This window comes from Apus apus, chromosome 1, assembly GCF_020740795.1.
Source record: "Apus apus isolate bApuApu2 chromosome 1, bApuApu2.pri.cur, whole genome shotgun sequence".
Classification (NCBI taxonomy): Eukaryota; Metazoa; Chordata; class Aves; order Apodiformes; family Apodidae; genus Apus; species Apus apus.
In genome coordinates this window covers 43,466,657-43,480,736 of record NC_067282.1, presented here as the reverse complement: position 1 = coordinate 43,480,736, position 14,080 = coordinate 43,466,657, and the positions used below count along the sequence as shown (strand labels likewise).

Below are 14,080 nucleotides of genomic sequence, written 5' to 3'. Positions count from 1 at the left end.
AGCTTTCCATTTTCTGAGAAAGGCAGTTTGGCAAAAAACTACACACACAACAGACCTGAAAAATTAAAAGGTGAAACCAAACAGTTTTCCTTTGCACATATGTAACTCTTACCAGCCTAGCAAAATTTTTTGGCACATACTTCTGCCATTGCCTTGTTGCAGCTACAGGAAAGATAATTTCTGTGTTTAGTTCATAAGTAATGAATAAATAATCTTTATTTTCTGAAGAGCTTGCAGGTACACAAAGAAGGGCTTCAGAAGTCTGTAGGCTGCTGGAATTAAGTGACTGTTACTTGTCTGTGAATTCAGGGATTTGCCTCATTAAAACTTCATTGAATCTAAACACTTACACTCTTCATTCCATATAATGTCTTGAATGTCCTGACAGTCTCTCAAACATTGTGTTGATATGTTCATTTTTAGTAATAAGGTATTATTTATATTTACACACATGACTGAATCTGAGTATCTGTCACTCAGGGTATGCTTATGCAAATACAGGCTGGGGGGAGAATGACTGGAGAGCAGTCCTGAGGAAAAGGGCTTGGGGGTGGTAGTAGGTTACAAGCTCGACATGAGCTGCCAGTGTGTGCTGGAGCCCAGAGAGCAACTGCATCCTGGGCTGCATCAAAAGGAGTGTGGCCAGCAGGGCCAGGGAGGTGATTCTGCCCCTCTGCTCTGCTCTGGTGACACCCCACCTGGAATACTGTGTATAGTTCTGGTGCCCTCAGCACAGGAAAGACATGGAGCTGTTGGAGAGGGTCGAGAGAAGAGCCACCAGGATGATTAAAGGGCTCTGCTATGAAGACAGGCTGAGACAGTTAGGGCTGTTCAGCCTGGAGAAGAGAAGGCTTTGTTATAGTGGCCTTCCAGTACTTAAAGGGGGCCCACAGGAAAGCTGGGAGGGGACTTTTCACCACAGAGGGCAGTGATAGGACAAGGGTTAATGCTTTTAAACTGAAAGAGGGGAGATTTAGGTTAGATATTAAGAAGAAATTCTTCACTCTAAGGGTGGTGAGGAACTGGAATGTGTTGCCCAGGGAGGCTGTTGATGCCGCACCCCTGGAGGTTTTTAAGGCCAGGTTGGATGAGGTTTTGTGCAACCTGATCTAGTGGTAGGGTTCCCTGCTCATGGCAGGGGGTTGGAACTTGATGATCTTTAAGGTCCCTTCCAACCTTAATGATTCTATGAAACCCCCAGATATTGTAGGCAGATTATATTTTACAGGAAAACCCTAGAAAGCAGAATGGTAACCCCTCTATGCAAACACTTGAAACAGGAAAGCATATTCAGAATTTTCTAGATACATTAACTGAATACTACTCAGGCCTCTACAACTGAAGAACAAAACCCATGCAATGAAGTTTTCTAAAAAAGAAGACAGCCTTCTCAAGCTCCACTCCAAATGAACTGCAGTAACTCACGATTTTTCTTTACCAGTAAGAAACAGCTGCTTCTCATTACTTTGGGCATTAACATCTCATTAGTACAGCAGGACAGGAAGCTGAGGAGCCATCAGCTGCACCTGATTAAGTTGATTCCAGGTTTCTTCCAGCTTGGCTCAGTCCAAGCAGAAAATCAAGTTGTGTTATGCAGTGGATGATGGGTAGAAGTTCTGCAAACACTGCTGAAGAGGAGGGCTGAGAGAATTGTTCTGGCAAACTCAGCTTTGTCTGTAGCAGAGGCTGCCTTCTGCTATTTCACTCTCAAGGCAGAGATTTTTGAAAGATAGGCAGCAAATCATCTCTGCCAAGTAAAAGACAAGAAATATATTTTCTTGACACATTAGTTCACGTGGCAGGTCAGGGAGGGTCTGAGTGAGCAGGAGCTCCAGCAGCTCATTCTGGCATGGTTTGCCTGTGTGCTGCCTGCAGGAGCTCAGAGTATCTAATTACAGCCTTCACTCACAGATGTCCCTGCTGGCATGAACCTTAGTTATAGCCATCAGTGATATGTACTTTGACAAGGTCCTGACAGAATGGATATTTTCCAGGATGCCTGGAGCAGCTAAGGGCTTCTGGAGTGGGGTCTGCACTCTGAGGCCAAAGAAGAAGAAACAAGCTTGAGTATCCTTAAAATAAAGGGTCTCTCTTTATGTGTATATAAACAGTTTTTCATCTTCCAGGTGGGAAGGTGAACACTTGTCACTTAACTGCAAAGTAAAATTGTGAGAAAGAAAATTGGTTCTATCCTGGTTCAAATCAGGACAACACCGACTCTCTAATGAGACTTCATTAATTTCATTTCGGTCTCTGTCAAGAGATAATGAAGTCTTATGGACAGATGCACAACCATGGAGTGTAGTTGAAAGCTGGAACCACCTCTACTGTACTCAAAGGATCCTTCAAGACCGATGCACTAGGGCGACATGAGCAAGAAGGGGACTTTGCAACACTATACAAATGTTGTGAAGCCATTAATTCCTTGACAGTTCAATATTTCTCGTTAGTTTTCATGGGCTGTGAAGCAAGCAGGGCTTGACACCAACACGGTCAGTTGTGCCGTTTGAGGATATGAGTTTAGGTCTCAGGAGAGAAAAAAAATAGTGCAAAACACGGTTTTCTTAGGTAGTCAGGAAAGGTAGCTAAGGTAGTAAAAAAATCAATTGCCAAATGAACTATACTAGAGTGCCAGCTGTGGGCTTTCACCTAATGGCTTTCACCCCCTTCATTCTTCTGTGGGTAAGTATTGTGATATTTCTTCTGTTAAGCATAAGAGGAATTTTAAATGGATTTCAACAGAAAAAAAGATGCAAAAAGAACAAAGCAGAACATTCCATTTCTGAGTCTGTCAAAATGAATGATTGCATTTAATTTGTTTATTTTAATCTAAACTAAAGGGTTAACAGTGCTTAAGCACAGCTTGCATTGGTACATAGTGCAGAAAGCAGAAGCAAAATGCATCAATTACTGTTCACTGACCACAGGTATGATTTTAGAAAGTGCTACATTAGTGAATAGTATGCCTCAAATAATCACAGCTAAAGCATATACATAAATTGAAACACAAAATCACAATGTAATTGTTTTACCTTTGAAGAATCACTCTGCTGAAGAGAGTCATTACATCAATACATTTTTAATTCCTCTGTTAAAACACGTTTTTGTAAGAAAACACTATAAGCAAGACCTATACGTTATTAAAATGTCATTAAAAGCATTTTCTCTTGGATAGAGTTCCTCCCAAGAAGGATACCACCCTTGTGATTAGCTTCTCAGAAGAACAGACTTGGAGACAATTCTTGACTTGCTCCTCTGCAAAACAATGCTCTTTATCTTTCAGTTGTAGCTCTCTTCATATATATTTGCTTTCCCCCCCTAAAACCTACTCTCAAGCCTGCCCAACCCTACAGGAAAGCAGGTTGATAATAACTGAGAGTAGAAGCTGGCTTTGATATCCTAATTACCTAGATAATAAGTTACATTTTCCCAACTAGGAGAGGCTATTTTGCTGAATCCTTATACTGTCAAATTCTGGGAGACAGTGTAAGGCTGTTGATCCGTGTTGAAGGTTAACATGGAAGATCAATGTAGTTTCCACTCACGTTTGCAAAGGTCTGATTGTCTGTTGCTGTGGTAGAAGCTGGGGCAGAATGTTACTTATCTGCAGATAGGAAAATCACCAAGGGAAGATCTGGAGACGTGAATGAAACGTTTCACAGAGATACGGAAGATTAATTCTGGAGACCCAAGGCTCACAAAAAGAAGCCTAATTTAAAATTGCTCCATAGGGGTTATGTGTAATTTAGCAGAGCAGAGAAACCTCACATGTTGTGCATGTAAAATACCACCCCACTACGTATTATAAAATGACACAGCTGTCCTCTGCTTTTTGGTATCAGGCAGAGCTGTAAGTTCCTGGTAATTTACCAAAGGAGGAGAACAGGAAGTCAGGCATCACATTTTCCTAGATAACACCTGAAAGGAAGCAGCTAGGGGTACTTCCACACATGGCATAAAGTGCAGTCTCTTTTCTTGTGTCCTCCAAACTCAGTGATGTTCAAGACGTATGTGGAAGGTGTCCCCTTCAAATGCTTGTCTTAATTGAGGCAGAAATGCATGTCACAATGACACTGAGAGGGTACCTTTTCCTTCCAATTTTTGCTAAGATGCTTGAAGGAAATTAATACAGCTCTGAACTTCACTAATTGCTCGCTTGATTATGTTTCTTAGCCACACTGTGTAGCTCTGTATTGGCCAAGGACATGGAATACACAGCTAATGGCTGTCCTCCCTCTCTCCACCCCTCCCTCCCTCTCCCCCAGGTTCTGAAGGGCATTGCCCTCACCAAATTATTCAGAGCAATGTCTGTATCACACTGGCAGGAGGAAAGTGCTTGAGCACTTGATGACCTCCTGAGGCCTCTTCCAAACTGAATTATCCTACAATCCTTCAATATCTTTCATGCTTGAACACGTGTATTTTCATAGCAGCCAGACTTCCTAGAACATGCAGTTCCAGCTAAACATATGCAACTGTATATGCAAATACACAAGCAAAACAGTCTCCATGAACAGATATTACCAGATATGACTTCACAGATAACATTCATTACAATTCATATGAAATACTGAAATCTGTCAATATATGTACTTGTGTAGTCCAGCTATACACAATATGTGAGACCTGAGTTTGCAGAGAGACAGCACTCTGATTTAGGAGTTGGGCTCTTCTGCCTGTGGGTAGAATAATGCACAATTCCATTTTTTTTTTTTTTTTTTGCAACAATACTTGGTATCAGTTGAGTATAACACTGAGCCTAATAATTTCACCCTGGGCAATGATTCAGAAATGGGAAAGGCTTCACCTAATAGCCAACCATTGAAGGTCAAAGTCAAACCTAAGGAAGTGCACACATTTTAGAGAGCAAGTAGGTTCCCAAAATGTGAAGTTTTTCCAACTCTTGGGCAAAACCACTCTGCTGTGGCACTAACCATAGTCTTTTTCCCCTGCATCCTCCAAGCAAGGCTGTGAAGGTTAAAGGAGCATATTTGAACCTTTGGTTCAGTTTAGACCCTTAACTCCTTTTGTTGGTTTTATGCAGGAAGCTACATATTTCAATTATTTCAATATTAAAAAATTCAAACAAGTCAGTAATATCTAATTAGGCATTTCCTAAGGAATTTTATACCATTTCACACAATACAGCCTGAAAGAAGTGTTAAAAGCTAACCACCACTTTTAGTTCGGAACAGAGATTAAAATGTGTTCTTGCTTTGTGAAGTTTCTCACGAAGAAGCTGAATATACTAAGATAATAGTTTACATGTACTTTTTGTGACCAAAACCTCTTTATTACCTATCTTGAGTCGCGACGGCAGTATTTCGGAGCCCTTTGCATTTCTTAATTGCAATGTGGGCTTACTCCCACTAGGTGCTACCCTTCCTCTACGGTTTGTGAGGAAAACCGGCCTCGAGTAAACCTGGACCACCGGTGGGTGCCCTACCCAAAATGCACAACAGGAACTCATTCTTCATGCCGTCGTGATGGAACCGTCTTTCGAAACACTGACACAACAAAAGCCCCCCCCCCCCCAACAGAACAAATTACAAAAAAACCCAACCAAACCAAACACAACTAAAAACCACCCCAAACATAACACCCAAAACCCAATGTAAACTTCTCAAAATGGCAAAAGATGAAAAGCTATTGGATCCCATCAGGTGAAGACAGCACACACCCAACACAGCTAGCTCTGGTCGGCAGCTTACAGCAAACACTGGAATGAGACTATGTTTTCTGAAGGAGCTGCTGCTCAGAAATGTCGTGGTACTGCACAGACAAAGAAACTCAATGCCACATATTTTGTCAAAAAGCCTAGCCTGCCCATCAGACCATATTTTATATTTAATGCCCTTGTCACAGCAGGTCATGCCTTACGAGGCATTCTGTGGCTGCATTTAATTTTGCATGTACTAATGTTTTACTGTCTCCCACAGAAAATAAGAAATAAACACTGAGATTGTGACTGTATTACACAACCCAGTGACTGAAACATAAGTAAAAATAGTTGATAAATTTACTCATTGTAATATCCCTAGAAGAAGTCCAGTTCTCCTCACTGGAGACAAACATACCCAAATGAAAAGAGATGGGAAATGAAGGAGAAACTAGTTGAATAATTTGTGAAAAATAGGGGGAAAAAAACAACACCCAACCTGCTAAAGAAAAAAATTATAATAACCAAAGCCTTGCAGCCAGGCAAAGTATTCTTGCTTGCATAGAGCAGCAGGGACATCCCCAGAGAAGATAATTCTTCAGAAGAGACATTACTTCAAACCCGTTATTTTTTTAAGCCCAGAAAATGACAGCTATCTCAGAGACAAACACTGCAAGCTGGGTCTTTGCCCAGGATTGTTGAACAGGCTGTATGAACAGTCTCCTCCCATGAGAAGGCTCCTTGTTCTCTTTTTGAAGGGGAGTCAGGGTTCAGCTTGCACATCGGCAGATAGGACACTGCAGTGGGATGGACTGGCTTGTACCCCTAAAAAAATGACTTGGGATGGTAGCCCAAATAAGGTGCTTGCTACAGCTGTGTCCCCTTCAACCCCTGTAAAGTACATGGCTTTGGACATCATATGGTGCTACATAAGACCATGGTGGGTCCCTATCTGACCTCCCACCAGACGATAGGCAAGTGGAGGTAAAGCTCTGGAGAGCTGAAGTCTGAAGGAGCAGCATAACTTACTCACCTGTGAAGCTTCTGAAAACATGAGTTCGAAGATCCATTAAGCCCAGGTTTTGTGAAGACTGGTCCCAAATCTAACAAAGCTCCAGGCAAAGAAAAGCTCAAGTCTAATAAATATGTTAGTGCTATTTTTGTTAACCTGCATTAATGCTCACTTAATGCCAGATAAATTGAGTTTAATTAACAGATGAATTAAACATCCCATCTGTTTATTTATTTTATATGGGAGTATTTGCAAGACACACCTGCTGGTAGGTACGAAATCTTCCACTGTAAACTCTGCTATGAATAAGCATCCGCACGAGCATGGTATGATCTCATCTTCTGGGTGCACAGTTTAATCACAGGGCTCTTGATCGAGAGCCCACACGAGGGAAGTGGAATTTAAAATACGAATCTGTGGGAGGCTCTTGAGGTGGCTTCTTGCTAAGTATGGCCGGGCGCAGGGTGATGTGGGGGGAGATGCCACATGAAAAGACTGAGAGGTAAAAGTCACTTCATGAAACTGTTACCAGCAAACCAGCATGTGAAAGTTTCCTGTGCTTTTAGTCTGCTGAATTGACCCTAAAAGAATATAAGGAAACAAAGATTCCCTGTGTGCTAGCAGATAAGTCATGGTATGTTCCCTTCTTTCTATAGCAACAAACTCAGATGTTTAAATGGGTAGCAAATTAACCTCACTCGGGCCTACTTTATTTTCCCTTGATCTTTCAGAACTGTTTTCAACTCTCTCCTACTCCACTCAGAAAAAAAAAAAAAAAAAGAGAGAGAGAAACAAGCTGTTTGTCACAGAGTGTCAGCAAAACATCAGATTAACCTACCCCTACTTCCACAAATGAAAATACTTGGTGGTCCAAGTCTGGCTTTCCCACTTAGAAAAAAAAAAAAAATGTTCTGCATCTTTGCTACTCTACTCTTAGTCTTGTTCAGATTAAACTCCTCTAACTTCTGAGCAGCCGGTGCCCCAAGGCCACCCCATCTCCTTCCTTAGACCACAGTAGCTCCCTCTCAGCTCTTTCTCTCCATGTTGATCTTCTGTTGTCATCTAGTCCCTCTTCAAAACTTCTGTTCCTCAACCCTCCTTTTTCTTCCTTCTCTTTCTCTTCTTCCTCTTCCTCTCTTACCTTGCAAACTTACCTCACTTCTTGAGAACTAACTTGCCTTTCCTTCCTCCCCCATTTCTCAATTTTTGAAGGACTTCTTGCCCCCCTGCCTCTGTATCCTTTGATGTCTGCTTCCCGGCCCGCTGCACTAGGGCGCTTGCTGCAGGGTAGCCCAGAGAGGGCTTTTTTCACCCTTACATTGCATTGGCCATTGACTTTGTGCTCCTCGGACCACCCTGTCCTTTCAGCTGTTCTCTCCAGTAGGAAAGCACACTTGATCTCTCAGAGAATACATCGGGCCAGCAGCTCCTTACTGCTGTTTGCAGAGACACAGAAATGCAGATGAAATCCAAGCAAAAGCCTGAAACATCGTTTACATGCTCTCTGCCAACACATGTTAAATAGGTGCTTATGTTTCACGTAGATCCCGATGTACCTAATTAATCCAAATTAAATCTGAGCTGTAAGGGCACCCAATTACACACATACCCACGCAGATACGAGGAGCCAGGCTCTCACGGTGAAGTGCCGCTTGACAGGCGGCCGCAGGGGACCCCATCCGCTCCGGGGGGCCCCCCGCTGCCAGCGCCTTCCCGGAGCCAAGACCCCAAGCCGGGGCACCCCCGCTGCCACCCGACGGGGCGCACCGCGGCTCCTGCCCAGTCTCCCCCCAGGGGTGCGGATCGGCGGGAGGTTTTCACGGGGTCCTTAAAACCCTGCGTACTTAGTGTCTTGCAAGCCCAGAAACAGGCAGGGAACCTGGGTGAGGCGAGTGCGGACAGCACCAAACGCTCGCGTTTTCACCCGTGAAGGCGACAAGGGGGGAGAGACACCGTCACCTCCTGGAGGGTCTCACTTGGAGAGGGTTTTTTAGACAGGCCTTTAGCAGGGGCACAGCACGGCTCCTTCGGCGGGGCAGGAGCGTCTCTCCGCTTCCCCGCTCCTGCACCTCGGGGCAAACGGAGGGGGAGTCTTGCCTGCGAGAAGACGAGACGCCTCGGAGAAGCTGGGCAGCGAGCCGAAGCCCGGAGCGGTGGCGAGGTAGGGACGGCCGGGGAACTCCCGCAGCCCCCTGCCCCAAAGCTCAGCCCCTCTGGGGCACCCTGCGGAGCGCGCCGGGCGTGCGCCTGGCGGCGAGAGGATGCCCCGCGGCGGGGACGAAGGACACGGGCGGGGGGAGCTGGAGGGGAAGGCAGGGAGGGGAACGACGACGGGCCCCCTGCGTCAGTGCAGGGCCGTCCCCTTCCCCTCCCCGTGCGCTCGGCTCTGCCTCCCGCCAGCCTCCCACGCCTCCCGCGAGGTGCGGCCGCGCTACATAAACACGGCCCCGCAGCCGCCACCGGGGCTCTCCGCTCGCAGCCCGACGGAGGTGCCTGGCCGGCAGTGGGGACCGGAGCAGCAGCGGGGACCGGAGCGGCAATAGCCGGGCGGCCCCGGGGACAGACGGGGCGGGAAGCTCCGGCCGGCAGCGGCGCAGGGCTGCGAGCTCCCCCTCGGGCAGCGGCCCCGCCGGAGCCCCGGCGGCCGGAGGAGGAAGGTCGGCGGCTCCTCGCCGGCGGCGGGCTCCCTCCGGTATGGCCCTGGCGGACAGCGCCCGCGGGCTGCCCAACGGCGGCGGCGTCTCGCCGGCGGCGGGGAGCGGGACGGCGGGGAGCGGGGCGGCGGCGGCGGCGGGCGGCTGGTCGTCCTTCCCGGAGATCGTGGAGCTGAACGTGGGCGGGCAGGTGTACGTGACGCGGCGCTGCACCGTGGTCTCGGTGCGGGACTCGCTGCTCTGGCGCATGTTCTCGCAGCAGCAGCCCAGCGAGCTGCCCCGGGACAGCAAGGGCCGCTTCTTCCTCGACCGCGACGGCTTCCTTTTCCGCTACATCCTGGACTACCTGCGAGACCTGCAGCTAGTGCTGCCCGAGCACTTCCCCGAGCGCAGCCGCCTCCAGCGGGAGGCCGAGTACTTCCAGCTGCCCGACCTGGCTCGGCGCCTGGCGCAGGCTCGGGTCGCCGCCGCCGCCCGCCCCGCCGTTCTGCACCGCGACGGCTCCATCTGCGCCGACGAGCCGCCGCCGCCGCTCCTCGGCTACCTGGAGGCCGAGCCGCTGGAAGGAGGCGGCGGGGGAGCCGCGGCCTCTGCCCCGTCGCCCACCGCCAGCCGCAGCCCTTCGGGCGGGCCGCTGCTCACGCCCTCGCAGTCGCTGGACGGGGCGGGCGGGCGACGCTCGGGCTACATCACCATCGGCTACCGGGGGTCCTACACCATCGGGCGGGAGGCGCAGGCCGACGCCAAGTTCCGGCGGGTGGCCCGCATCACCGTCTGCGGCAAGACGGCCCTGGCCAAGGAGGTCTTCGGGGAGACGCTGAACGAGAGCCGCGACCCCGACCGCCCTCCCGAGCGCTACACCGCCCGCTACTACCTCAAGTTCAATTTCCTCGAGCAAGCCTTCGACCGGCTCTCCGAGGCCGGCTTCCGCATGGCCGCCTGCTCCTCCACCGGCACCTGCGCCTTCGGCCCCGAGCAGGGCGGCCCTGCCGATGACAAGATCTGGACCAGCTACACCGAATATGTCTTCTGCCGGGACTGAGCATCTGCCCAGCCCGCGGCGTGGGGATAAGGCGACAGCCCCTGCGCACCCTGGCACCCACGGTCGCCTCCTGGCCCAGAGGAAGGAGGACGTGGAGGAGGGCTCTGTCCCCCTGCGCGTTCCTCAACCCAGTGCCTGCCTCCATCAACACGGCGGGCCAGCCCCCAGCGCAGCCCCCATCCCTCCTGCACGCACCTCCCGATGGCCCTGGGGACAGGAGGTCACCATGTCGTGCCTCAGCCGCCATGTCCCTGCTTGGCCGCTGGGTCCCGTCTCAGCCACCTGGCTCGTACCGGCGTCCTCCCTCCCATGCCTCCCAGTAGCTGTGTCAGTAGCGAAGAAGGAGAGGGGCAGCAAGAGTAGACAAATACCCATCCCAGGAAAGTGTGCCCGTGTGCCCAGCCCCTGCCCGTACCTGCACACAGGAGCTGAGGGGTAGTTCTGCCAGGTTGGGGTGTTTTAAAAGCCACCCATTTAGGAGCTGAGGAACTTTTAGGTTGCTTTTTAGCAACTTCTGTTGAAGGTGACGCGACAAATGGCTGTCTTTCCTCATCCCCATCCCCATAAGTGGGATTTCACCTTGTTGGGCGGGCACATAATAGTCCATTTGATCCCTGCACTCCATCAAAGTGATGCCTGTCTGTGAAGGACCAACACATGGAGGTGATGCCTGACTGTAAGGGCTTGGCACTGGCTCGTACTTCCTCTGCAGAGATAAGTAATTTTGCAGGAGGCATGTGTGTGGCCCCTCATGACCAGTTGCATCCATCTCTCCTCTCTGCTCCCTGTCTCTCTGAACTCCCCTCTCCAAGCTCATAACCTAAACCAGGGCCTGCACAGCAGGCATGTGAGGCAGATGTGAAAGGACAGATTTGCTGGACAACCAACCCTTCGGGCTATAAAATGTCCTTGGAGACACGCATTTATTCCCTTGACAGGTAAAGCAAGGACACTTTGAAAAATTAAACTGCTTGCGAATCGTAGCTTTCATGGGTGGTGTGAAGTCCTTATAATTCTCTAGAAGTTGCTGTCTATAATATGCATAGAAATCTCAATGCATATTTCCTTAAACAGCCTGAAAATGATGGGGGCAAGATAAAGCCAGGCTTTCCAGGTGAAGGTAGAGCCTGCTTCCTGGGAAGCTGACACCATGTAAATTGATTTAATGCAGATGTAAATTGTAAGTGTAATCAAGAGCACCCTGCTTGTTACTTTAAGTTTTGTCATGTTAGTACTGTAAAACTTTGAAGCCAACAGAATTGATGCTGAAACCACTTCTTTAGGAACCAGTTTCTTAGTTTTCATGGCAGTACTGTCAGGGCAGTTGTACTGCTGAGAGTTAAGTACCTCTTCCTATACAAACTTAGTGCTTCTTAGAAAGGTTTGAGCCCCATCATTACAAAACCAAGAATGGTGCCAGCTTTCTTCAGGAGAAATTACCCCTTTTAAGCTGTATTTGGTTCTTGCTAGCTAACAGCCTTTCTTTCCCAGAGGAGGCAGTCGTAGCTCACTTTGGAACAGAAGATCTGAGCAGCAAATTTTATAGCAGGGAAGACTGAGCAGCTCTTTCTAACAAATTTATTGATTGGGGTACAAAAGCACTTCCCTTTAAAACCTGAACTTGATTTTAAAACCTATGTTGTGTGCCCAGACCTTCACAGAAAAATATCCTAAATGTATCTGAAGTGTTGAATAATTTAGTGGTACATAGTAAAAGCTTGAAGTAACATTTTTAAAACTCTCAAATACTAAAATTTTGTAACTCCAAATTTAGAAAAACTGCTAGCACTTGTGTTCTAACCAAAGAACTTCACAGCAGGGTTTTATTTTTAAAATAGTAATTCCTTTGAAAAGAGCTGTAGCTGCAAATGTATTGAGTTTCAGTGCTCAGTCCCTGTGTTTGCCACTTGGTCTCTCATTAAATGCATGCATAGCTGCATAAAGCTGAAAATAAATCGCATCACCGTGATTTGTTTTGGGGTTTTGTTTGCTCGTTGTTTGTTTGTTTTTGTTTTCGTTTTTGTTTTAATATTAGCAAGTCAGTGTGATTAAATTGAAGATTCACATAAGAAAGCATTGGTTATTGTACTGTCCAGTTGTAGATAGCTGTATAATGGAGTATTTTTAAAAGGAGAGAAATATACACCTGCCAAATTAGATGAGCAATAAGATAAAGTGAGAGGCCAATACACATGAAGATGGAATGAAAACTGTTTGTCCTATGCCTTACTCTGAGATTATTTCTTTGTGCTTAACTTATTTATATCACAAGTGAAAGGACATTGATCACAGCTACTAGGTCTTTACAATGCTGTTCTCGAGAATAATGACCGTCTTTTTCTAGTTTCTGTTAAGTAATTCTGAAGTCTGTTTTTTAAGATTTTTGTATAAAATCAGTTTTCAGTAAAGTGTTCAAATTTGCTCTAAATAGCTTTCTTTTTTTAAGAATCTGGTAGCTTACTAAATCCATCCTAGGAGCTATGAATAGGGGCAGTTTTAAATTGAACTTGTGATTTAGTGTACATATATATACAGTATATAAACATTTTACACGAATCATTTAGTTTTTTAATCATTTTAGTGCTACAGAATTTAGTAATCTATCCAGCTGGGCATTTGCATATTACGCTATGTACATAACATGGTCATGTTTTATTGGTTTCCTATACCTGTTTCTATGGAAAACTGAACATGAATATCAGCTTGTAGAACTGAAACTGATTACATGTTGGCTTGAATGTGACTCATAACTAAACTTCCAGGTGGCTGAATGCATCTCGAAAACAAAGATTGCCTGTATTTTGATCAATGTTTGCCTGTCCGTTAGCTGGCAGGTGACCCAGAAATTCTCTTATTTTGAGTAAAAATAGATGTAATAAAAAGATAAATTGATGATTTTTTAATCTTTTGTGGTTGTACTAGCAACTCTAAGCATTGTTAGTATTAGGAAATGAGGCCCTTCATTTACTAATAGCTCATTACATTTAGGCTTAAAATGATGGTGCCATAAATGTAATAGTCATTTGATGGTTTGCCTGAGAAGGCGGTATTTTTCTTAAACAATGCTTAGTAATTTCAGTAAAATTTTTAAAAGGCAATGTGCCCAAGGCAAAGTCACTGAGATTTGCTGGTCTCTTGTGTTGAGGGCACAAAGAAGGGATAAACACAATGACTCCGCTAACCTGTTGATATGCAGAAGGACAAAACTAAAGGCAAAATACTGGAGTCCTGTATACATTTCATAGCTGTTATTCACAGTTCATGTACTTATGGATGAGTGCAGTGACATTTACAAGTGCTAGTAAAAAAACAAAGGCAGTCTTTCTTTTAATTAGAAATTAAGGCATATATCTTTTAAGTGATGCATATCATGAAGGGTGACTTTGCAGATGTTTGATAGGATGTTTATATTTTTATACATGCAGATAACGAGCCACTTAGTCATTCTTATTTTCACACGTATAGCATTGAAAATAAAGATCCTCCTAAAACATCGCGTACCACATTCTTGTTCTTGAAATATTAACTCAGTTCTGTGTTTTATGGTGTCCTTTTTGTGCTTGGTAAAGATGTTGTTAGCTTCGCTCTCCACAGTATCATATTCACTACTTCAGCAAAGTCTCCAAACTAGTATAGAATCATGGAATCATAGAATACTAGAATGGCTAAGGTTGGAAGGGACCTTAAAGATCATCAAGTTCTAACCTCCCTGC

General features: G+C 46.3%; 1 protein-coding gene across 1 annotated transcript; it reads left to right on the top strand.

Moving 5' to 3' along the window:
* The first annotated feature begins 9,155 nt into the window (after positions 1-9,155).
* KCTD12 (potassium channel tetramerization domain containing 12) lies at positions 9,156-13,864 on the top strand. The gene has a single exon (XM_051608413.1). It carries the CDS (start codon positions 9,366-9,368, stop codon positions 10,365-10,367), a length of 1,002 nt encoding a protein of 333 aa, XP_051464373.1. The 5' UTR covers positions 9,156-9,365; the 3' UTR covers positions 10,368-13,864.
* The last annotated feature ends 216 nt before the right edge of the window (positions 13,865-14,080 follow it).

What these genes read in the sequence shown, in the direction of transcription:
- KCTD12 (XM_051608413.1), top strand. Translation starts at nt 9,366, where the DNA reads ATGGCCCTGGCGGACAGCGCCCGCGGGCTGCCCAACGGCGGCGGCGTC.